Raw genomic sequence first — 26,983 nt, 5'->3', positions numbered from 1 at the left:
ATTCCTTTCAGCAAGGACAAAATAAGAGTATTCAAACTCTGATGATAATAAAATTGAACTGGTGACAGTTTCTGACAGTGATAAAATACCGTTCAGACATAAAAGGATATGTTGCTTGTGATTATAATGGACACTGGTGGTTAACCTGTGTGCTTGAAAAAAGTCAGGAGAAGGATGAAATCTCAGTTTCTTACATCCACATGGACGGTCACCATCTTTCACATTTGAGTCATCCAGACATTCTTTCCATAAGCAGTAGGGAAGTAGTGGCAATTGTGAACCCTCAAACTGCTAGAGGGCGAACATATGATATCCAGTGCAGAAATGTTGATGTGCAACAGACTGATTAGTTCGAAGTATGAAGAAGTGCACTAACAGGACTACTATTTGTAAATAATAGTAATTACTAACTGAATTTAGGTCTGATCTCAGGTATTCACCTTTCTGTGTTTTTTATTTATTTTTTAAGTTTTCATTTTGTATTTATTAATTGCAGAAGCATAAAACATACGTTCTTTTGTCATTTATAAGTTATTTTTAATTTCCACATTTTACAGCAACATACAGCTAGTGAGAATTAGGCCTAATATCTAAAATAAATTAGTTTTTACGAATTTTTAAAGCACCACCCTTAACGTAAAATTGCTTTTGATAGTGATCCCATGCTCATCCCAAGTTGAAAATTTCAAAATATGTAGATGTAAAGTGTATCTTTCACAAATATTTTTTTGAGAATTTTAAAAATACACTTTGTCAAAATTCAGTTAATTCAACGTTTTTTAACAATTTGTGTATATATATTAAACTAATGATGTTTGGTATTATATAAAAGCTCTTTAAAAGAGCTTTCCAATGAAGTAAGTTTTATTGTTCTAGCTTAATTAGAACACAAGTTGTAAAGAAAACATGGTTCCGCGGGTCAAAAATTTGTCATCTTTTAAATTTTTGAAGCTCCATTACTCGGTAACTTTTCATCAGAAAAATGTGAAAAATTAATTTGTCATGATTTATGAGTAATATATGCATATTTCAAAAAAATCTGAGGGGGTCAGGTTGTAGCACTTGTTGATTTGACGTGGAATTGCCCAATCAGAAAGTTTTCGTCAGTCTTTTGATCTGTGCATCTGAGATCAGGCAGTTAAATGCTAGGCATGTGATTGTCACCTGATTATTTTATAATCATCTTTATGATTTTTGTAAAACATGTTTAATAATCCTTGGAAATGCTTTTGCCACTGTAATGTAGTACATGTAATCATCAAATTGTATTTCTTGCCCAAAATAGCACTACTATGTATAAACCCCAAGTTAAGTTGAAGAGGGTATACACAATAAAAACAGATACTGTCAGTAAAGAAGTTGTGGGTGGCAATTGAATGGTCTTTTGGAGTGCAGTAAGTTCAGCCCCAAATGTTAGATTAGGAAAAATGTAAGATATTTCATAAAATACTTTAAAGGATTTTTATAAACAGAAAAAATGTGTTACAGGATTCCAATGAAATTCACTTCCGTGTGAAGATGACAACACAAATGGGGAAGCTGAAGAAAAGCTACAGTGAGAGAGTGGTATGTGTTGTATAATTAACTGTGGAAAATTTGATTCTTTGTGAACTCAAGACTTCCATTGTATTTTGAGTACTATGTATGGTATAGTATAGTTCTTTTCAGTTTGCAAAAGAAATATGGCTTTTATTAATCTTTTCTGCTGAGGCCATAAATTTATTTGAAATGAAGTGTTTCTTTCCACACAATTGGTCAGTTTCAACTGTTCGCTGAATTTAAAGTGCAAATTTTCATCTTCTGGCACGTATACCATTATAATGAACCAAAAGGAGACAACACAGTAATGGTACTCCAGGAAAAATTGGCTCCCCAAAAACCATGCTGAAAAGCTTTTGCAGAATTTTGCACATCTGCCTTCCATGAAATGCAATGTTTTTCCATCCAAAGACATGTTTCTACTCTTGTCTAGTACCAGCTGTGGGCTTGACATTATTTCTTATGTAGTGTTGTTCCTGTCTTAAATTTACAGAATGCAATTTTTCAGTAACTTATAGCCTGTTAGCCTGTGTTTTATCATTCCAACTTCCCACATGGGTTTATATGGACAGTACTTCTCTAGTAGAATATAAATTGCCAATCATAGTTTTCTTGGCTTAACTAGTAACCTTGTTATGTTTTATACTGTTTGAAAAGTCATGAAAAGCTTGTCCTTAGTTCTGATGCATACAAACAACTGTTTTTCATATTTTTGGAAGAAATTTGTTGCTTTGTATTAGCTTTTTGCAGTGCAGTGTGGATGTAAACTTGATTGGAAGCTCATGACACTAGAGCATAAATAAAACAAATTGTTAGTCACATAGCAAAATATTAGGTGCTTTGAATTGTCAAATTTTTGCATTCCTTATCTGGAGCAAACACACAGCACGGGCTTGCTACATCATCGTTGCTGCATATGTGCAATAATGATGGTCCTCTGGCAACTCAAAACGAACCTATTTCTAAAAATTCAAGGGAAATATTGCGAATGGTGGTTTGAGAAGCATTACATTCAAAGTAAATGTCCTTTTATGCAAGATAAATTGTGATGAGTGAGAATATGTGATTAATGTTTAAAATCACAGTGTTGGATTTTAATTAAACTTAAGTTTGAGAACCATCCGCTTAAAGAAATTTTGGGTTCAGAAGACTTGTAGTTAAGCTACGTTTATTAATTTAAACAATGAACAATCACAATATTGCTCTCGGTGCATCTTCGTAATATGGAAGTATGCAGGGTACATGTTGCTGCGCATTCAAAGATGTTTACAAAATGTGGTTTTTTGCTGAGTTTAGTTTCCTAAAGTGTCTGGAAGTTCTGTGCCAGTGTATGAAACTTTACCACTCACAGGATTGATACATTTTGCAGTTCTGAGGCAAATTACAGTGTTATTTAATGCAGGAAAAAGTGTGTTTTTAACTGGGAAATACAGGAAGAATCTGGTGTGTGCACAGAATACTGTGGCCAAGTGGTGTATGGTCACTTAGGCTTTGGTTAGTATCGAAGGAATTCAGCTGAAAATTCAGTAATTTATTTTCAGCTGGCCTTTTAACCATTAGAGAAGTGTCAAAGAGTGGTGAATTTTAAGTAAAACTTGCATATTTCTCTCATTGCCATGTTACAATTTGATTATTTTGCTGAAACTCTGCAGAGCTTACACAGTCTCACCTTACTAGTATGTTTTGCAGAAGCAATTGCAAGAGAATTCTGAAACATTGGTTTATTAAACTTCACCAAGTGGGGAACTGAGGAAAGGATTATTCCACGATAAATCACGCAGATTGTCACCCATCATCTCCGGTGTTCATGAAACTTTGCATATTTGCTTATACTTATAATGTAAGAACTTCCGCAAGATCTTTTTGTTCTCAGACTAAAACTTTTTTCATATAAAAGTTCAAATGTGACATTCTGATAATTAGGATCTGCAAGAATGTCAAAGCAAAATAGTACTTATCTACATAAATGCCCACAATTCAGTTGTCTATGAAGCTGTTGATTTGGAATTTTTTTCACATAACAAATATGTAATTATTTAAGCAGTGAAGTGACAGAGAACAATACAAAAAAATTAATGGCTCTCTTCCCAAGGTCTGGAAACAGTACACACACATTGAAAAAATGCTGATAAAATTTCCCCAACCTAGTGGGAACTTAATAATTCGTCTAAAGTAATTCCCAAGATTTTACACATTATTATAAAATAAAATTATTGATAGGTTTTCTAAAAATGGACACACCAATCTGAAATCACAGTACTTCGTGTATATCACTTCATTGTTCAGAATATCATTCATATCAGATTATGAAAGTGCAGAGCTGGAAAAAAAAGTTAGCACAATTATTCTAGCCTCACTAGTGTTAATTTAAGATCCCTGAAACAATCATTGAAACTTTTTTAGAGCATCTGTTTTTAATCCACTGTCGCAAATTGTATTCTGTTAACTTCACATCTTTTTCATTAAAGTAATACATTCTGCCTAATGATGTTTATTTAGGTACACCAACAGCACATAAGTCTTCCTTCTCAGGCCAAAAAAATGACACTGGTGGTCCAGGTGGGTGGAGAAAAAGTAGTTAAACATCTTCTGCTCCTGGCGAAGGCAAAGTACCACCTGTCATCATATACAGCTGCTAAAAAGAATTTTGTTGAGGACGAGGGCATGTCCAGTATGGATTTTTTTTACAGAATGAAAAAATCAAGGAAAGCTTTTCAGAAGAAGTTAATTTTCTAATCTCTAAAGAAAGACAAAGTGGGTTGTAAAGGTGAAAATTCCCGGTATCAGGCATTGTGCGGGTGGTCGATAATCTCTTCTAGGTTCTTGTGTAGGAAATCTATTTTGACTTTCTCTAGGAAGTAAAAAAAAAAACTTCGACAATTTTAGCTTTGCAGAAATAGTACACACCTGATGCAGTTACTTGTGCATCATCTGCTAGTTGAAGACTAGCTCTTCTCAGTATAAGTTTTCTAGTTCCTCCCAAACAATCACAGTTTTAGCATGACTGGTAGCAAAAAGGAATACATCAATAGAAAAATCATTTTTGTGCTCACACAAATTTTTAAAGCTTTTTATGTTCTTATAATGAGCAGCACATCCGTCAGTGAAATAATACCCTTTCTTGGGTAGTGCTCTGCCAGCCACTTAACCAGTTATTAATGGACAGCATTTAAAAATCCTAATCATGTTCCATATCATCACTTATAAAGCAGTGGTTCATTATTACCAATTTACTTTCTTCATTTACCACATACAAGCAATCACAAAGGTGGATTGTATAATTGCTTCTTGTTCAGTGGTAACTGGTGGTTCTTTCTGAATTACAAAACTGTAGTTATCAGCTAAGTCCATCAACAGAATTGCTTTTTCCAGAATTACTTACTTTCAATTTTTTTCAGTGGTTGTGATTGACACAATGGTTGTGAGTGTGGTTTAAGTGCCTGTAATTTTGTTACAGACAAGTCTTATGTATTCACCAATGGTTGCAAATAGCTTTACCAATTTTTCCTGATCATCTGTGTTTATATCCACTGACTGAACCCAATTTAATCATCAGCATCTTTACAATTTCTGTTTTAATAATTCTGGCCATTTGTCATCACCAGGATAGTTACCACAGTGACTCAGTTGTAGTTTTCAAAGTCACATGCAAGAAAGTAAGTTCTTTGTGTTTTTCTTCAATGTGTCCACATCCAAAAGCAGTTATACATTTTGGTATCTCTCTCTCTCTCTCTCTCTCTCTCTCTCTCTCTCTCTCTCTCTCTCTCTCTCTCTGTCTCTGTGCTGGCGGCAGCATCAGCTAACATACACCACTTTGGTAAGTGAACAAAATTGAAAAAGGCCAATGTTAATATTTGGATTCTTTCATTATGTTGCAAAGGATGAGTCTTTTCTGCATATACATATTCTTCTGAATGCTAACTTTCTTTTGCTCCTGGTAACATTCAAGTATATTCATCATTTTGGTAGAAGTCAGTGACTAACTTTACCACTTCATCAGTGATAATTTCCTCCTTTTTGGTTTAGGAACTGATAAAATACCCATTTCTGTTCTGTTTCCTTGCTTGTTGAACCACATACATACTAACATTGAACTCTGACATTGTTTTCTCTTTGCCAATAGGATGGAGCTAAAGATAAAATTTGAATTTTTTTCAGGTACTCCTACAATTAGCCAATTTTTCTTTCATTGACAATATCGTGGCATCAAAGTCTTTGGATTTCTTAACAATTTCATCATCAAATTCTTCTTATCTATTTTCAGAATCTTCAGCACTGCAATCTAATGCCTGACACACTTCTCTTTCCAAAACATTCCTCACTTTTTCTAGCTTCTTTTTGCCATATGAAGCCTTTCTGTGATTTGGAATAGTGAAGTTTTAAGGGAGAGCACCCCAAATCATTAAAAGTTTGTTTGCATCCCCAGTACTTTGACTTTTTAGTACTGATTCGTGAAATGTCACCTTTAGGTCATCTGCATTACTTGTAATTTCTATCACTGATGTCAGTTTTTTATGTTATGCATGTTTTTGGCCTGGTATTGCATAGCTTCTTTTAGCACTTAATGTTTCAGACAAATACAAGCAAACTGATCCCAAAGATTTGTTAACTGTTTGTGTTTTTTGAAAGGATCACAAGAAGTTCAGAGACTTTCAAAAATTGTAAGTACTAGTATCTACAGGTGATGTTCCCATATAGTAGCACTAGCTTGATCTTCTGGAAAGCTTGTATTGGATCGTAGAAATATCAAATTTCTTTGGTCTTCAGTCAGCTCTTCTATTTTTTGTAGAGTTTTTACAAAGGTATAGGTTGTCAAATGGCATGGGGTCTTTAGTAATTTTCCAATAGTGCAAAAATTCACATTGCAATTAAAACATAGTTGATTAAAGTGGAATGTTGGGGCCACACCACAGATAGATATGAACTGTCTCATCACAGAAAGATTAAGAGCAACTGAGGCCTAATAGACTAATTGTTGCATGCTATTTATTTTCAACAATGTATTTCAGAAATTGTTGCATTGTTTTCTTGCCTACAATGGTTGCAAACAAGCTACTGCTGTCTAAGAACACTTTATCACTGTGAGCAGGTGATTGGCTGAAACTCACAAATCATATAATATAGTCTATAAAAAATTACTGAATAAGTGTAACTTGCATGCCTAGAATGAGTTATACTTAAATATGCTAATTTGGTACCCTTGCATCTGAGGCAGTGAGACAATGAGTGGATGAACTTACTTAAAATGACCCTTTTCCATCACAGCAAAAGTATTCAGATTTCAGATGTGTATATCAGTTAGCAGAAGACCCAGAAAAATTCTTTTATTAGAAAGCTTACAATCTAGGGAATTATTTAAGACCAAAATCAGGTCCCCAGCAGTTTAGAGAGATGTGATATAAACATTTTTTCCACATCCTCAAAATTTCACTGAAATCGAAAATTGACTTACATTAATGTTTTTTAAAAGTGTCTTTGTAACTTTAGTGCTTCAATTACTGGATAGCTGTTAACGTGTACCTTAGTTAACTTAAATTCCAAATCAAAAGCTTTGTAAACACCAGAGTTATGGGCATCTAGGTAGATATGTACCATTTAACATTGACATTCTTGCAGAGCCCAGGTATCAGAATATCACATCAGTTAAGACTCAATATAAAATAAAATATAGTCTCAGACCAAAAAGATTTTTCGTAAGTTCCTATGTTATTCGCATAAGGAAATGTGCAAAATTTTGTGAAAATTTGAGATAGAGGGTTACAAATCCTTGAGTTATTGTGATTTGACGTGGAATGATCTGAAAAGTAAGATCAGCATCTTATGAAAAACACATCAGTACAAAATAAATGTGTAATGACTTCAATTCTGTTGTTCAAAAACCTATAGCATTTCTCATTTCATCGGCTATCAGTAATGGCCCTTAAAAATTATTCTTTCATCGAGAAAGTGTGTGGCCCACTGTTAAGTGTTGTGCTAACCCTTTTAAACCACAGTGTGTTCCATTTATCTGATGGCCGCCTGTGTGGTGCAGTATGTGCAAATAAACTCAGTGTTTTATCAGAAGATAGCAGCAACTTTGTAAACATTGAAAATGAACATTACATCCAACAGGAAAATCAAATTAAAATGGCAAACAGTGAAATCAGTCACTGGGAATCGTAGGCAGCAGGCAAAGAAATGCAATGTGCTTTTTCTAGTGGACAATCATGGGAGAAAGCTAGCTACTATTTTACAGGAAGTGAATAGATTTGTGTGCAACTGGCATTGTGAAACCCGGCGTGACTACCAAGAATGTTATTGAAGGTCTCAGAACACAGGAATACGCTGAAGAACAGTGACATTGTTTGTGGGATGAGTACCAATGATGTAGCTCATAATGAAGCCGGAAAGTGCATAAAAGGTTTGAGGGACTTTTTAAACATAAATATTATGGAAAAACACTGTTGTTGCGACAATACCTCATAGACATGACCCCTTGTATAATGCGTGTCTGAATAAAGAAATCCGCAAAACCAACACTAGAATAAAACAATTATGCTCTACTTACGCAAAATGCAATGCAGTAGATATTAACAGACTGGCAGAAAAATCTGCACACTGAACACAGTGAGCAAATTTGTCAAGAAATAAGAAAAATTACAAATGGAAATAAAAGAACGCAACATTGGTGAAAATAAATGAACATGCAAGACCTTGTGACATCAAAACACCTTTCTGTGCTGATAACAATGCCCTCTTTCTACATATAAATATACAATCACTTCGCAGCAAAATCAATGAACTGCAGTACTGGCTTGATAAAATTAACTGCAGTATATTGTGTCAATGAACATTGGAGTAAACAGTCTGAAATAGACTTGGTGTGTTCCTCAGAGATATTTGCTAGTTGCGAGCTATTGCAGAAGGAGCATTTCACATAGTGCAGTCTCAATCTGTTAGAAGCAAATTAGGTTTAGATTATTCAGTAGTAGACCTTAGCAAAATGTGCCTTGAAGGCATATTTGAAGTTGCCGGTAATACAGGCACAAAAAAATTTTAATTGTCAGTATATCGAACTCAAAGATCTGATGATTAAATAATATTTATAGAAAAAAATTAACGCACTAATTTTGCAGTTGTCCAAATATAAAAAACATAAAATTATAGTTGTAGGTGATATTAACGTAGATATAAGGGCAAAGAAGAAAAATGTTATCTATGTGGTTAAGTCTTTGAAGTCATTGAACTATTGTTGTCTTAATGAAAAGCCATGATACAGGGGACATCCAGGAAAAACCTGGGAATTTTTTCATCCGGAAGAAAACCTGGGATATTTTTAGAATTCTGGGAATTTTTCTTTGTTTCAGTTTCCAGTTAAATTTTTGCAATTGACTGGTAAGAACTGATACTCTAACAAAGGATATTACTGTATCCCGCTACTGCAGAATAACGCTTCAACAATAAAACATAAACGAGAGAAAAAAACGAAAATAACTTAAATTGCAAAGGAAATGTGCCATATACGACGACACACAGTGCCCATGCAAACGTCTGCCAATTGAAAATTTTTCAAAGGCTTTAGGAAGACTATGCAGTGCTTCATAACAACAAATTGCCTCCAATGAGCATGAAGTCGCAACTGTTTACATTCGATTTGTTTTAGCAGTTAAAAGCGGGTGCATGCGCAGATGAGTCACGTTTGAGTAGTAGATGCTACCGGGAAAAGGGGGTGCCAAGTTCATATTCTTGAGGGGGAAAATAGACTTTGTTTCACAAAGCAACTAGCATCCAGCGCACATTTGTCAATCTATTATTGTGCCCAAACTCTTTGCCTCTGTGTGTGTGTGTGTGTGTGTGTGTGTGTGTGTGTGTGTGTGTGTGTGTGTGTGTGTGTGTGCGCGAGTGTATACCCGTCCTTTTTTCCCCCTAAGATAAGTCTTTCCGCTCCCAGGATTGGAATGACTCCTTACCCTCTCCCTTAAAACCCAAATCCTTCGTCTTTCCCTCTCCTTCCCACTTTCCTGACGAAGCAACCGTTGGTTGCGAAAGCAGTATTTTGTGTGTATGTTTGTGTGTCTATCGACGTGCCAGCGCTTTAGTTTGGTAAGTCATATTATTCATATGATTTTTGAAATGCTTCCCTGTTGGTTTTTGTACATCTTTGAACACATTTTAATTGGGTTTGTGAATGATCAACATTGTTATAATTACTAGCGAAATCCATAGATTCAGACTAACACAATGGAAATAAACAACTGACAGAAATAATGGGTGAGAAAGAATTTTAGGCCAGATCGCTACACTTGTAAGGACCAGTAGTACAGTCCCCAGCTAGCAGCCACGTAAGTTCTATTCTGGAAGTAATGCGGAAAACGTTTCGTCGAACACTTAATAACGCCTAACCGGAAAATAATTGCGGGATAACTAAAACTGACATTCTGGCAGGGTTAGTAAAGTTAATCGGCGAACAAATTTTGACAGTGGCAGCAGTAGCTACGGAATTGATGATAAGATTGTTTGTTAGAACGAGGAAGGAGAAGAAACGGGGACATCACACAAATTATGGAAGAATAAGACCATTCCAAATTTATAAAAAAATTCGTAATATTACTTTTCGATCTCGTGCTTGAGAAGCTGGTGCGTACGAATGAAATATGAAATTATTTCCTAACAAAGCTTTTTGCGGCGACTCAAAAGATTGACTGAACCAGCTGATCCACACAGCAAAGAAGCAAATGCAGTTATCTTTTCTCGCTCCATTGCAGAACAAGTATTCAGGCGAATTAAATTCGCACCACCATAAGGTCAGACAAAACCATTGTCTACATATCTGGTTAAAACAAGCCAGTTTTATTAAAAGTTTCCAGTAAAACTAATTACTTATGAAATTGGCACATTCAAAATCCTGAATAGCATACTTAAGTGAGACAATTTGATTAAAGTTTCAATATTTGAGTGTACATACACACTTTATGGATACTTCAATGAAAATTGGAAAATGAATAGGAACAGTTATTTGCAGGGGTGCGATAAGAGCAAATGTAAGAACCCAGCTTGGTCTATATCATTTGGTAAGCATGTGCCACCTTTGCCATGACAGCGATTTGAACCTAGGCCTTCAGTGGTTAACTTCATTCTGTTTTGTTTAGTGCTGAATTCTAATTTTCCTTGTCCACTGACATCTTCCTCCCACCCTAACTTCGGATTCTGTTTCCTTTAAGCACAGCATTGAATATTTTCATTATTATTCCCTTACTAGATCTTCATGCATATAATGCCTGTTGTATGCAAGTGAACATCTCCGGTAAATTATATAGATTAGGCTATTATGTAATTCATAATGTAATCTCAACTCAAATTCTTCCAGTAGCTCAAAAAATTAAGATCTTTCTTTCAAATATGCAAACTTCTCGTTCATTGCATTTCATTGATGTCCATGTTTCAGCACAGTCTGTTAGCTCTGCCCTCGCTAGAATTTCAAACATCATAACTTTTAGTTTTCCTGAACAGCAGCTTAGACTTGAGTTTCTTTAAACAAGGTTCATTAGGATAACCTTAGTTTGTTATATACTCAGTTTCCTATTCATTTATCTGTAGGTTCATATTTCTAGCAGCTCTTTAGAGGCTGCTCTTGGTTTTGGCTTTACATTGTCATACAGCCATGTACAGGAGGTTCCCCTTGTATTGATGTCCACATTTCCTATATTTTCCAAAGCAGTGAATCTCCCTTTTGTACTATAGTTCTTGTGGTCAAGGTACTTGATAAAATAGTCCATATCTTAATGTGACTTTGGTGTTCTCAGAGAAGTTTCCACAAGGATGATAAATTTATTAGGAATATCTAAAACTTCTGTTAGATACAGCACTGTCAGTATTGTCAAGTGATTATCTGAAGTGTATCAAAGCATGTGCCTCTAAACTGGATTATTCCTGTGACAGTTTTCATATCTGAATATTCTCTCCAGCAGAGCTTCTAAAGTGTCTTTGCCCATTCAAGAACTTAGCTTCCCCCATTACCAGTGGAACACTGCAAAAACATGTTCAGGTATGTCACTGGCAGTAGGAGTGAGAAGTTGTGTACAGTGGGTGAACAGAGTAGTTAAATTTGTTAGATATATCCTTGTGTTGTACATAACTATATTTATGAAATTTCTGAATAGGAGGAAATGAATGGTATTAGTGTTAGTCGTAGAAATCGAAATGCATTTAATCTTGGAATTGTGATCTTAAGAAATTTGCTTAAACTGAAAGCCACTATTCTAATTAGTCTTTGGAGATCTGGGGGATTGTTGCAATTTTGGTATAGCTGAAGTAGGTTATTAATATCCTAATAATAAAATTTATGTATATGTTCTTTGTCCATTGACTAATAGTGAAAATATGCCTTGTGGTACTGCGTGTATTGGGTGTTGAATTAATAATAAACTATTCTTAGCCACCTTCACAGTGCTAATGCTCTGTGCAGAACTGTTAATTTACTTAAGAGTTTAAAGGTTTGCGTATAACTTAACGTTGACTGCTGTAGTGCTTAAAGAGGTTAGCTATAGCCCATAAAGGTCTTCTTGTTGTCCTACAGCATTGTCAGTTTGACAATGTCAGATGTTAGTAAAAATTATGAAATAAATATTTAACATAATTATTTTAGTGTGGAACAGTATGCAGCATTTGCAATAGAAAATTATTGCCAGCTCCTACAAAAAGCAAAATAAAAACTAAAATTATGAGAAACATTGACAAAAATCTTTTCGTCGGCTGGTGGAAAAAAGGAACTCTTGACATTTCTTATAACATTGGTTACAATGACAAACTATCAATAACGTCATGATTTCTGCGCACGACCATATTCCTCGTGAGGAACATATTTCTGATCCTTGCTTAATACGTCAAATGTATATGCTTGTGCCTTGTACATAAAATCATTTTCAGCCTTAGTTAGCTACAAGATTTTCTGAGAGTCAGTATACTATAAAAGGAAGTGTGTTGTAATGTGGCAACCTGGCATATTCTTCTCTGTCCTTCCATGACCAAAAGGTGTAGTAAAGACGCCTCACCTCTTCGTCAACCTAGCACATTCGTACTACAGTAGTGGTGACAATAACAGAATTTGTCAACAGTGCACTTGTCAGTTTCCATATCAATTTGTTACAAAGTGCACACATTTTAGAACAGCATGAAAAACAAGTTTTAACTGTGGAAGAAGGAGTGAGTCAGGGAGTAGAGAATGAAGCTAAAAAGTGACTTTCATCGTCAATTTTGCCTCATAAACATAAATTCCACAGTTCAGGCGATGTGGAAGAACAAGGATAAAATTGTTACTATGTTTGAACAAAATGGATCTAAAACTTAGTAGTTCCGAAAAGCTAAATGGGGGCAATGTGGATGAAGTGCTACTCAAGTGGTTTAAGTGACAGGGAAGCATAAGTGTAGCAATTAATAGGTCCTATCCTTATAGTGAAAGCAAAATAATTTTCTTAGAAATTAAAAGATGAATTTGTGTGCAGCAGTGGCTGGATTGACAGATTCAAACAAAATCATGGCATTACTTTTCACAAAGTGAGCAGTGAAGGGAACAATGTGAATACTGAAACAATCCAACAATAGCTCACTGCAGTGTGGTGAATTCCTGAGGGATATAGACTGTGACATCGTTAGCATAGGCAAGACTGGCATTTTCTTTAAATTGACGCTTGATAAATCAGAACTGAGAAGAAAAATTGCCTGTGGTACGTAAACAAACACCTAGTGCACTACAGTGCTAATAAAATTGTGTGACCTATCTCTTGGAAGCTGAAATAAGATGTTGAGATCTGGAGCTTAGAAGACAGTGGTTTCTTGTTGACAACTGTCCAGCACATCCTGCACTTTGTTCTGCAAAATATTACGCTTGTCCATGGACCAAGGGATAATTGGGAGTCTTCAATGCCATGAAGTTGAGTAAAACTTTTTAATGCAGTTTTGTGAAGGCAAAGTTTTCTTGAAATACACAAGACTATTCTCCTCAGCACACATTCTTGCTGCTGCAGTGTCACTTCATTACATGAAAAATGTATGCCCATTATCCTTCCAGACTCAAATAAGGTTGAGGAGGAGGTCTCTGGGCCAGAATAATTAATTTTTTTCACAGAGATCACTGTATTTATCTAGCCATCGGGATACTCTACTGTTGTTGTATTGAAGTACAGTTCTACACACTAACATTTTCTCAAAAATTGTCAAGTTCTGTTATCTTAATTTGTATCCTGTTCTTGGAGAATCAATGCACCCATCTAGAGATTCTGCCAATGTTACTAACCCTTTAATATGGAATGCAGTCTATTCGGAAAAACAGGATTTTGTCATTTTATGAACTTATGTAAAATTACAATTTTCCTCTCTTCTTCACTATTGACCAGATTAGCAAAAAATCTTCAGTAAGTTAGATACAAAATGTCTTCATGCACACAGCTCGGAGTAACACTACACACTTGCACTTGCTCACAACCAAATGCACAACACAGCACCATTCCACAGAAGACTGAAACCATGTATGAACATTTGATATTGCATGGAAACGCACAGCTTTAGCTGGCACTGCCATAGTGAACTGGTAAGGGAGCATGCAGCAGCAAAGATCAGTCACGAGTGAGTCTGTGTTTAGTGCGGGTGGGTGGCAGGGAGTGGGTACGACTTTGAGGTATCAAATTTTGTAATTGCCTCTCCAGTAAGGTGAGGCCATTCATGATTGAAATATGGTAAATGAGGGTGCCAGGTTTTTCATTTAATAATATTGCAGAAAGCATTGCAGCAGGTAGTTTTCCTCAACTTGCACCAGCACATTAATACAGTTACAAATGGGTGCATTATTCCTGCGTAAGTGGCTACATTGCATAGGTTTTGGATGATGTGGGATTTGATAAATTGCTGTCCCTTGTTAGGGCATTTCTTTGCTTTAATAATTTCATGCATCAGTTATTTCAGAATATTAAGTAGATTGTTGGTATTCCTCATGGTACACCTAAATAACAAATAATGCAGTTACACCATTATTTTCAAGATAGTGTTCATTGTTGAAGTCACATTTACATTGACATTGCAGATAAACGGAAACATGAAATTGTCTGCTGTGAACAAACCTAAGAATGCTCAGTATTGTGTTGTTGTTAACATTAGTATTGCAATCTCTCCCATTTTCTCAAGGGGCTATCCAAAGTGGTAAATAGTGCACAATTACTGAACTACGTAATTGAGTAATGCTAGATGGAAGAAAGGTTCTGTAGATCACTAGTGTTGAAAATAAGGGATCAGTCCATATCGGAACAAAAGTTTTGTTTTAACACTTAACAATACGTGTGCTCACGCACACCTACTAACGGATAGTGCAGATACTAACTTTTGTCTGTGCCATTTTTAATTTTTAGATTTCAAAATGTGGAAAATTGTTAGCTCTTCAAAATTTAACTTTAATCAGAATTAGTTGATTCAGGTGGCAATTTATTTTTGACCTATGTATTGATAAAAAATATTAGGTAATTGAGAGATCAATCTTACATTTTAAAAATTGAAGGTTTCTTTTCAAAAACCAGTTTCCTTTTTTATTTGTTATTCTGAAGATAAAAGGTGGCTTTAAAAAGAAAAGAAATTGTAAATATAGTATTTTGTATGTCCCAAGTCACATTATGTTCTCTGTATATGCCTGTTTACACATAGTATTTTAAAAACTATTTATGTTGCAGTATTTCTTTACATTGTATGAGATTTTCTCCAGGGTTAGGATTCTGTTCATATAAAAACATGCTGTGGGGACTTCAAGTAAAAGTTCTAAACAACTACAGAGCTATGAAGTAAATGGAGATGAAGCTGATGATTTAAAATAATTATTCCACCCAATGCAGATGAAATAAAATGAAGGCATTGAAGAAAACACTGAAAAGACTGTACTGTAAAATGTGTAGCAGGGCTTTAACTAAAAGCGATGAAACTAATGTTACTGATCTGATAACATGGTGTGAAAACTGGTACACCCACAGACCTCAATTGTGAGTGATATACATGAGCAGTGAACATTTTTGCAGAATGTCTAGCAAATAAGTGCCCTTGGTATTCAAGAAAATTTTATGAGGAAGTAGTGACTACTATTACAGATCAAAGCCAAATCTGTTTGCCAGAAAAACTCCAAAATACAGAAGTGACAAGTTGTAAAAACAGAGGCTGTATACCGAAGGAGGAATTTTGTAAATTAGGTATATGTGATTCAGACCTGTCAATTGATGACATGTTAGTATGGCAGATGTTTAGGTACAGATGTTCTGTGAGGGGAAAGCCTATCAAATTGGGATATAAAAATTCGTGTAAGATTCCAGTTGTTTTCTTTGATTTTTTTGATTTTTCACCATACTGTGACTAGACAGCAAACTGAACCTTTAGCTGCAATGGTAATAAACAAGCTAATCTGCAGTATTCCTGAAGTACCTGAATCACATGCTTTTCTTTGACATCAGTATCGGCACATTCATTACTTTGGGAAAGAGCAAAATAAAAGAACTAATGCATGCCATTTGCTTGATACAAAAAGCTAAAGAAAATGAAAAAGCTTATGTAACTACATGTTTGACAAAGATTATGAAGTTCTAGTAGTGAAATGGATAGACCACAAACCAGTATGTGTAGCCACATGTTAAACTAGTGTTAGTTGTATGAGTGGTGCTAAAAGATACTCGCGGGCAAAGAAAAAAGAAATCGTGCAATGCGACATATCATAAGCTAAAGAAGTGGTGATGGCAGCTGTTATTCACACAGTTCATTGACATCTGTGTGGTAAACCAAATTGCTAACCAAATGAGCTCTTCTTATTTTTGTATGTCTGAAGGAGAATAGTTATGAGATACCTTTCGAAGGAAACGGGATCAGCACTAAAATGTAGAGGTCCACAAGGAAGCAAACCAATTGGGGATTAGGTGAGCACAGATGTGAGACTAGAGCCAGGAAACTGCTTTGTGCCAAATAAAATGGAGATGTGCATATTATAAGCAAAATATAAACATGGCAGTTAACAATGTTGGTGTACATGACAACTTGTTTTTATGATGACTAGACAATATCACAACGTTTTTATTTTGTTCGTGATGATATAGTTTTGCATTGATGGTAATATTGCATATTTTGATATCAAGTTTTTCCAGTGTCACAAATTTCTATAGTAATACACTGATACTTTTAAAAACAACTATTCTTACTTTTCAGACATTAAATTTAAAAAAAAAATTGGCTGATAATGGGTTAAGCAGTAAAATATGGCCATTGGTGAACACTTCATTGTTTGCAGTGTACTACAATAAGGATAGCAGAATTCAAATATCTGATCATCTGTTCTGACTGCTTAATTGTTTATTGCAGTGCTGACTGGGGGTTGTGGGGGTTGTTCCAGGAGGAATGGTCAGGAGTCAGGAATATGACAGGAACAATAATTTGAAACAAAAAAGTTGCACTGTGCTTTTTTATATAAAAGTACAATTAAAATTCAATGTATGTAACTCTGTATAAACAGGTATAAGTTTGTCACTATATGGTACACTTGTCATGCCTGTTAGTGTTACTCTACAGTTTAATTGGTCCCTGTTTGCTATTGCACCTGAATGAGTTTTCCAGCACAAAATATTTAGTATACCCATAAGCACTTTGTTGTAACTCGTGACTTCAAAGATTCCTTACCTGTTAATGGCTTGCTAATACGTATTTGTGAATTTTGAAAGTCATAATAGTATATGGGAGTAATAAGTTACTTGTTTTTCTGCGTAAGTGCAGTTAACAGAAATTGAGCCTAACAATACTTTCACCGACCTAATAGTTTCTTTAACTGTGGTAACCTAATTTCTTTTAAAACTGGATACGTAGTGTGAACAATATCACAGACTGGTGCCGGTGTATTATCGGAAAATCTATTTGGGTTATGGCCATTAAAAAAGGTTTTATTTTTAATGCCCATTTTTGTTTCTATCAGGTCAATATCGGTAACAAAAACTAAAGTATCTTGTGAACTTTCTTCCAGTGAAAATTATTCTTTTGGCCTGCAAAATTCTTATCAAAGACACAGCAATTAAGCTACATGCCTAGTAGACGATATATTTTATTACCTACATTAGCTGTCTCTTATTTTTTGTCTGTTATGACAAGCGAGATAGTGATATCCTTTGCTATTTATCTTTGCCAAATACAATTACTTTTTCATCTTCAACTTTTGTAGTCCTGTCTTCCTCAGTTGCGTGTAATATTACGGTATATTGATAATTTTTACTTTCATAATATCCATAATGTTCAAAATACAGTAAAACTCCTTTGTAACAAATCTGTGGTGGCCCATACATTTTTTCTTAAGTCAGAGGGTTCCCTTAAATGGTGTTTTGCCAGACTACATGGAAGGTGTTACCCAGAATCAAACTAAAGCAGGTTTAGGTCATATAAGTGCTGTTTGATTACAAATATTATATGTTCAAATTTAAATGCTGTAAATATAAATTATTAAACTTTTCACAGAACATATCCTTTATTTTTCTTAAAAATTGGGTCTTGTTTATCCTCTAACATTCTAGTGAGAGCATTGTCACTCAGCTTTTTGATAAGTTAGAACTGATTCATCTACATTAAAAGAGAAAAAGAAATTCATACAGTGTTCTCTCTGTGCACAGCAGCAGTGAAACTTGATGCAATGTCCTGTGTTCCTTTACAAGTATTTAACTTGCACCATTCAGGTTTGGAAGTCAGTGCAGGGCATTTATCATCATAGAAATGTCCTGGAATCTTAAATTTTCAGAAGTATTGGTTTTGCTAGTCCATCCTACTTCTAGAACAATGTTTCTTCAACTGCAAATAATATACCACAGCTGTCCTTTGTGAAATGATTTAACAGTGCATGTTGTGTTACAAAATTCCAGGCACCAGTAAACATATGCACAGCCTGTACAGGGCTTAGTATCACTTCCTTCCTCTCAAAGAATGACATTGACTTCTGAACAACTGCTATTCCGTATTTGGCAAAATGTACATTCCTCAGAAATTGTGTGTGTGTGTGTGTGTGTGTGTGTGTGTGTGTGTGTGTGTGTGTGTGTGTGTGGTATATATGGGTCATAGGTCAATAAGCCAAGTTCGTTCCTGCTGTACCCATTTACCCATTGTGGCATCTAAATGCCTGAATGTTGTACAGATTTGACATCTCCAGGGTTTGCTGTTGTACTCGTATGTCTAAAGTAGTGTTTTTATGTTTTGGGACTTCATTGTAGAGGCAAGGCTTCCTTCCATCACTATTTACACACAATAGCCTTGCTACCCTTCTTTAATTTTATCTTCAGCTTTTTTTTAATTTTACAGGATGTAAATTATAAGACACCAGTTTCATCAGTGTTGAAAATGTTTCTGTACAGTAGATTCTCGATAGTTTGTTTTTCCAATAATCCTAGCCTCTTTTATAAAAAGGTTGCAACGATCTACTTTCTTTTTTTACTGACATGATAAATAATGAAAACATCATTGCAAAAGATACTACAGCTCAGTGACAAAGCAGACAACAATGCAATCAACACCGATTAGCTCGCTGCCTTGTTGCGTGAACATCTGTTGTCAGTATGGCACGAAATACCCTGGCTGCTACCGATCAAAACTGGGGTAGTTCCCACTGCTGTAGTTCCCAGTACCTGTACTGTACAGTGTTGTGTGCCGTTTTGTTTGTTGACTGTGTGTTCTGTTGTACACCTTACAAGGATGAGTGCTGTAACAAAAAAGAGGAATTTGTGCCTTTGCATCTAAAATTAGAAGCACTGAGATGACTTGACAAAGGATAAACAATAAATAAAAACTCGCTCTCGAATATGGTGTCGGTGAAGTTACTGTTGGTGACTGGCGAAGAAGCGGACTTGAATTGGAACAGTTTTCTTCAGATATACTCACACGAATCTGTCGCAGTAGTCTAAAGAATTCAGATTTCGAAAAGTGAGGCTTTGTTCATGTGGTTTACTCAACAGACAAAAGGGTGCTAAGATTTCTGGCCCAATCTTGCAAGAAAAAGCTTTGTTTTTCAGAAACCAGCTGCAGGAAGGAGATGACAATTTCGCCGCTAGTGTGGGCTGGCTCGACAAGTGGAAGAAGAGGTATGGAGTCCGTCAACTAGACGTATGTGGAAAAAAACTCTCTGGTGACGCTTGGGCCGTTTCAAAATTTATTGTCGAGTTTAAAAGAATCATAACTGACGAAAATTTGTCTAATGAACAAATATATAACTGTGACAAAACTGGGCTAAACTTTAAAATGTTACCAGTGAAAACACTTGCTTATTGTGAAGAAAAAAGTGCTCCTGGGCACAAAAAAGCAAAGAGCGGCTCACAGTTATGGCAGCTTCAAATGCAACTGGAAACAACAAACTAAAACTAGTTGAGTGGGAAGTCTGCCAAGAAAAGAGCATTCAAGATTTTATCCATCTCAGCTCTTCCGGTTGTCTATATACATCAGAATAATGCCTGGATGAATCAGGAAATCTTCAAGAACTGGTTTTTAACTCATTTGAACCTGACTGCAAGAATTTTTTAAAAGAAGGGGGACTGCTATGTAAAGCAATTTTGCTCATGGATAATGCGTCCTCACATCAAAGTGCAGGAGAACTGCAGTGCATCGGTACCTGCGTCTTGTTTTTCCCACCAAATGTGACCCATCTCGTGCAGCCCATGGATCAGGGCGTTCTGGAATGTCTAAAAAAAAAAGTATCGACGGCGGTTGATAGACTCAATCCTGCATTCCGAAGACAACGAAAGCATTGTAGGAGCTTTCAAGAAAGTGACTTTGAAGGACGTCGTGTACTGGATTAGAGAATCTTGGAGCGAAATAGTCGCACAATTTCTAAGTCATGAAGGAAAATTCTACAGGAAAGTGTGCCAGACACAGAAACTGAAGATTTAACAGATGAGGATGATCAACCATTGTATAATTTAATCAGAAGATTGCCGAGGTGTGAAGAGATGGAAGTAGCGAGTGGCTAAATTCGGATGAACAGTTGGAAGTGCTAGAATCTTCTGTAATTGACGTCTGTAATTGACATGGTTAACATTCCATCGCAGTGTGAGAGTGACGAGGCAGAGGTTGCACCGATGAGTCACACCAATGGCTACGCTGTTCTCGAGGCCGCCATATGCTATGTGGAACAACAGCCTGAGGCGACACCAACTGACCTCCTGCTCCTGAGATGGTGGCGTGACATTGCCACGAGGAAACGTTGCAGCTTCGCCGAACACTTCGCTATTACTTGTCTAAATAATTATTGTTATTCTGCCAATGCAAATGCATATGTAAATACTTTTATTTTAATAAAGTTCATATTTTGACCTGTATTACTTACAATATCATAATATTTCTTTTTCCCATTTAAATTTTGACACTCAGTTTTCGATAGTTCAAGGTGGTTCCGGTCCTGTTCACCTCGAACTATCAAGACTCTACTGTAATGTTAAGTTCTTCCAATTATTTGTTTCCTCCGACCAGTTCCACTTTCTATATTTACATTTTGAAATGATAGATTGTGATTTTCTTAAGGAAGATTCAACTAGGCATTCAATGAATTCAAATTTCCATTGTCTTATCTTCAGAGTGATTTCACGAACCTTCTCTTGCAGTATGTTTACACTTACAGGAGTGCATCATCTTCTCAGTCCTTGAAACTAAATTTCAGTATTTTCACATCATTGAATGTTGGCATACAAATATTTCTCCTTTAAGGATACATAGGAATTAATTTTTTCACCATGTCAGACGTATTTGTCATTCATGTCGCGGATGATAGGTTTTGCTGGGCTGCAGACTTCAGCATTTGCAGGCTATAACTCCACAAAAGTGAAATTGATAACTTTGACAATTAAGTACACTACCTACTGCGCTTCATAGTCGGTGGCTGTGACATCACATCAAATAACCATAGCCTCGTGGAAAGAGTCTTTAAAGTGGTATCACAACAAGAGAAGTAAAGTTATTGACTACAATCTACTTACATGTCAACCATTGAGTACAATTCACTGCATTATACGACCTGTGTGAAATGAAAGGCAGAAGCACTCACTTGAACGTGTTAAGAATAATGTAAAAACGTATTTCAATGTGCAAGATTTTTAAACCATGAAATAGGACTTCAAGAAAGTGTGGAGAAGTATTATCATTATGGGAGCTGTGCCCGGACCGATGGAAAAGGTTTCTTGAAAATTGGGTTTGTTAGTTTGCTGCTTCGATTTTTTAAGACCATTAGTGTAGTAAACACTTCAGTGTGCTTGAGAATTGGCAAATTTGATGAAATGCAATCATTTCACCATCATGTGACATTTGCATGCAATGGGGAAGGTTTTTTAACAACAGGGTCCTTTTGCAATAGTTAATATTTCTAATCTGTGTGTGCTGTATGTTGAAGATAAAAGGAGAGGATGAATCCCAGTGCCAGCACATAGCTTATTCTTGACAGATAACACCAACTGGGCTGCCAAGCTTAATGTCCTCATTTGACGGACAGATCACAATAAAGCGTCACATTCCCTCACATCGTGACACTGTGGGGAGGTTTGGTACTTAAACCAGGACATTGGCATAATGTCTGATTAGGAATTTACACCACCTCTCCACTCCTTGCTGGCTAAATACTGGCAGTGAAATTTTCTGCCTCCAACTAGAACCGACTTACCCCGGGTCAAACATCACTGCACAAGCATGCATTTGTGACCTCAGCCACTGAGGTGGGTAATAGGGAAGGCTAAAATATCAGGTGTATAGGTATTGTGTGCACTAAGCCAAAATTGCAAAAATCAGTGGGTAGCTGTACATCCATCTCCCCTTGCTAGGGGTAGCCATACATGCATCTCTGCTTGCTAGTCGTCAGTTGACTCATGAAAAAGACCAACCATTCCTATTCTGTATTGTTACTGGTGACGAGAAATGGTCTGTCTGCTAACGTCAGGAAAAGAAAGGAATGGTTGAGCCCAAACAAAGCAGCAGCTCTCTGTAAAAAGGTCGCACATGTCCACGAAAGATAATGTTAAGCATCTGGTGGAACAGCTGGGTGTGGTGTACTATGAATTGCTCCTTGATGTGTAACCGTCCTGCTGACATTTATTGCCATCAACTGAGATGTCTTGTAGATACAAGCAAAGAACAACCAAGAAGACTGAAGTTATGCTACTCACAATAACTCCTGCCATATTTTGCTAGAGTGACAAACTATAAGGGTTGGATTGGTAAGTCATTCCACACCCACCTTATTCACCTGATCTTGGCCCCCTCAGGTTTTTAGCTTCTCTGCTCCCTAGGGAAGGACATTCAAGGAACTTACTTCCTGGAAGGCTTTCGGTTTTGCTGCCAAGACTTGTTGTGCACTTCTGTTGGTGTACCATTCACCAAGAACCAGAACTTTATCTCAACAGCCGACTACTCAGTGTGATGGGGACTCACTTTCTCAGACTAGTTTTAGATGTTCAGTTGACATGGATTCCCCATCTTCACCAGCTTAACTGAAACTGCTGGCTGCACATTAATACACCTTGCTGCCTGAGTAACATCACCTGGGGTGCTGATTGCACTACCCTTCTGCAGCTTTACAAAGCCCTACAGTATTATGGCAGTCTGGCATATGGTTTGACATCTCCATCAACATTGCAGATACTGTATCCAGTACACCAATGCAAGGTTTGAACTTGACAGGAGTCTTTTGAACTAGCACTGTAAACAGCTTACTCGTGGAGGATGGAGTCCTTCCATTGCAGATCAGACACCAGCAGCAGCTTGTCAGTTATGCTGCACACATTCACAGCTCCCCTAAGCATCCAAACTTCAAACTTGTCTCCTCTTTTGAAACAAAGAAATCCATCTTCTACAACAGTGGCCCAGACCAAGTATTATGTTCATAGTTTGCATCTGGTCCCTCCTCTCTGAACTCCAGTTGTTTCCTCTACCATCCCTCCTCTCTGAACTCCAGTTGTTTCCTCTACCATCCCTCCTCTCTGAACTCCAGTTGTTTCCTCTACCATCCCTCCTCTGGGCCCACTCATGAACACTTCCATGGTGCCTCCCTTGGCCACAACTTTGTCTTGATGTATCACAAGGTACAGAAGACTCGGTTCAGCTGTAGGTCATCTTGTGCCAATTTTTTGTAATCCTTAGCCCAGCCCAGGGATTCAGAAGTCGTCTATACTGATGGCTGTAAGGTCGCTGGTCATGTAGGCTTTGCTTATACTCTTGTGGACCATACTGAACTAAGTTGTTTGCCAGATGGCTGGAGTGTTCACTGCGGAGTTAGTAGCCATCTCTCGTGTTTTGAACGTATCCGCACCTGCAGTGGTGAGTCCTTTCTCATCTGCAGTGACTCCTTGAGCAGTTTGCAAGTTGTTGACCAATGTTACCCCCACCATCCCTTCATCATGACTGTCCAGGATTCCTTATATCCTTTGAACAGTGTAGATGCTCAGTGACCTTTGTCTGGAGGCAGGGCCACATTGGGATCCCAGGGAATGAACTTGGTGATAGCTTAGCCAAGCTGGCTACCAGTAAGCAGACTTTTGGGATCAGTATTATGGAAACAGACATCCAGTTGGTATTACACCATCAAGTTTTAGGGATCTGGAACATGGAATGGCTCATCCTGGCTTCAACAAACTAACTACAGGTGATAAGAGATTCAGAATCTGTGGAGGTCCTCTATGCATACCTGTCACAAGGACTCTATCCTCTTTGCCAGCTCTGCAGTAGGCACACTTAGCTGACTCGTGGTCATCTCCATTGCAAGAACCCACCTCACTGTTGTTGTGGTTCCTGTTAGCCACCCTCATGCGGATTGTTTTTCTTAGTGACTTAGTGGCTGACTGTGTTAAGTTTTTTTCATGGTGGAATAATGACCACTCTTTGAGGGAGGGCCATTTAACCCGATCAGTGATCCACCCTGGCCCTCACCTTACCTGCTCTTTTACTGTTCATTGCCCACTCTTGTGTGGTCCATTTGACTTCATCTGATGTGTATCTGTTCTTCTCTTGCCTTGTGTGTGGTGGTAATATCTCCTAAGGACTTGAGTTTGGTACCTCTGGTCCCCTCATTGCATTCTTTCGGAGCCTTCTGGCTGCTCCCTAGATGGAGCACCTTTCCTGTTTTCTCCTTATATCGTCTTTTTTCCCCCACCCTTATTTAGTTTTTTTTTTACCTTTGATAGACCTTGGAGTTTTCTTCCCCTGGGGTTTTTGCAGTGGGCCATCTCTTACTACATACAATCGTGCACACCTGTCTGTTAGTGTAAAAAGGTACTAGTTTGGTCTCTCTAATCATCCAACTAACCACAAGACTGGTTACAATGTTACAAAATGGCCCTTTTTTGCCACAGCCAGTCATTTTTTTTGACACAAGTCACAACTGTAAGATTTTGCTCAAGAAACCATTGTGGCATACATTTTGAACTGTTCACAACATAAGAATACTAGCAGAATAAAGATGCCCCAATTCAGTTACTCACCTTCCAGGGGAACAACTCTACACATCATTCCAGTGTCTGAATTTCGCAATGTAATTAAACCATAATCCTTGAATTTTAAAAATATGTAGTCATTTCAGATGATTAGACTCACTGAAACTAGATTAATACATTAACCATTGTCATCAAAATTTGGTAGTAGATAGCTTACATTTTTGAAAATACTGTTATAAGAAGTAGCCAGCTGTTTCTTTTTTATCCTTATGTAAAACCTAAAAATCTGAAACCTAACTACTTGTATCTTCAGAAAGATTAAGCTCAGGAAGATTGATTATTGATCATGACTGACAGAAATTCTATAAAAAGTAATTGAAAAGTATCCTACAGGTAAGACTTGATGCATCATTAACAAAGATTGTCGATCAGCTTTATTTGTCCATTGGAACAACTGCTGCGAACACATACAGTGAAGATAGGTATTGTTTGTTAGTCATTCTTATGTAGATGGTTCTGTTTCAGGTCTCTGTCTTCAAATTGGACATACATGAAAAACATTTTTAGAAAAATTTTTAGATATTTTCTGAATAATATTTGGTTTCCAGTAAAACCAAGCAATGTGCAAACATTGTTATGTATCAATGGCCAACCCAAAACCTTTATACTGACATTGTTTTGTTTCATGGCACTCTCTGAAAAACTAGCAATTTTAATGTTTAAAAACAAATCCTGTATGCATTGAAAGTGCAAGAATTTTTCTGCTTTGTGAATTATGTGGATAAAAAAAACTAAATCTGATGCAGTGAAGTCCAAACCTTTGTGTTAATTGATAAGGTAGCCGCTAAGGTACAATTATCCCCCTAAAGGTTATTTATTTATTTTTTAGATTTAATGTAGAATTAGTGCTTAGCTGATTCCTTGCATATTTTATTTTTCAGGGGGTTCCTGTTACATCACTAAGGTTTCTTTTTGATGGTCGGAGGATAAATGATGATGAAACTCCAAAACAGTTGGAGATGGAGAATGATGATGTGATTGAAGTGTACCAAGAACAGACAGGTGGAATGTTTTGAACTGTGCTATTCAACTTAAATGTTGAAGCCTTTTTATAAAGTAAAACAAGCAATGGGGAAATGGACACTGAAGGCTTTCCCATTTGCACTCTTCCATCAATGAAGCAGCACATTCCTTGTAGTGAAATTTTTGTTTTTCATCAGTTTAGCTTTACAAAATTACTTATTTTCTGTGGAGCATGGCAGAAAACAAATTATGTAAGAAAAGCATCTCTTGCACAGAGGTTTTGCCTCTGACAATCCACATAATGTTCTGCTAAATTTAGTGTACATTGAGAAGTGACAAGGGAAGAACCTTAGTTTCAGATTAATTCACCTCATGGTTTGAAGTGCTGCGTGTTAAGAAATGTGAATTGTGGACTTTTTAAAGCTTTGTAAAGATGCTGCAGGAGACTTAATATGTAATATTTGATATCTTGTGTGTTCCGTTAATTATACATTAAGTTTTCTGTATTTGAAGTATGTATTTAATACTCTTGATGTTTTAATGTAAGGTGTCAACTTTCTCAACAATTTTGTTTATGAAGTGACTGGAAACTATTCTCAAGAAGTGATAATATGTATGATTGTAAAAGAACATAGAATCTTAATCTAAATAATAAAATCATTTAAAATTTTTTGTAGTTACAGTTTTAATCCATATCCAGGTACATGAAAGCGGGCAGCAGAATTAACTATTACAATCCATTAGTGATTTGCTTAGTTGCATGTCTGTAATGGTATCAACATAAATGGCATTTGATGCTGTTAAAATGAACGTCATCAAGAATATCAGCTGATGGTTTTAACAAAGCTAACTTAAATAGCTGCTGTTGCAGAAGAAAAGGTATTAGATCAGGAAAGAATACGATGGGTATACTTCTAATCACTTCACATCTATTGGGTCAGTAAATCATTAGCCATGAAAGGGAGGATGCTTAGCCAAAGAAATTTAAGTACTAGTCCCTCATA

At 36.5% G+C, this 26,983-nt stretch overlaps 1 protein-coding gene across 1 annotated transcript in view; it reads left to right on the top strand.

Moving 5' to 3' along the window:
* LOC126473267 (small ubiquitin-related modifier-like) overlaps positions 1-26,649 on the top strand; it is a 36,062-nt gene extending 9,413 nt beyond the window's left edge. The window contains exons 3-4 of the mRNA XM_050100219.1: positions 1,489-1,566; positions 25,898-26,649. Coding sequence (XP_049956176.1) covers positions 1,489-1,566; positions 25,898-26,032 — 213 coding nt within the window. The 3' untranslated portion in view covers positions 26,033-26,649. The remainder of the gene's footprint in view (positions 1-1,488; positions 1,567-25,897) is intronic.
* The last annotated feature ends 334 nt before the right edge of the window (positions 26,650-26,983 follow it).

The sequence above is a fragment of the Schistocerca serialis genome, chromosome 4 (assembly GCF_023864345.2).
Source record: "Schistocerca serialis cubense isolate TAMUIC-IGC-003099 chromosome 4, iqSchSeri2.2, whole genome shotgun sequence".
Classification (NCBI taxonomy): Eukaryota; Metazoa; Arthropoda; class Insecta; order Orthoptera; family Acrididae; genus Schistocerca; species Schistocerca serialis.
This window is presented reverse-complemented; position numbering and strand designations above follow the sequence as displayed.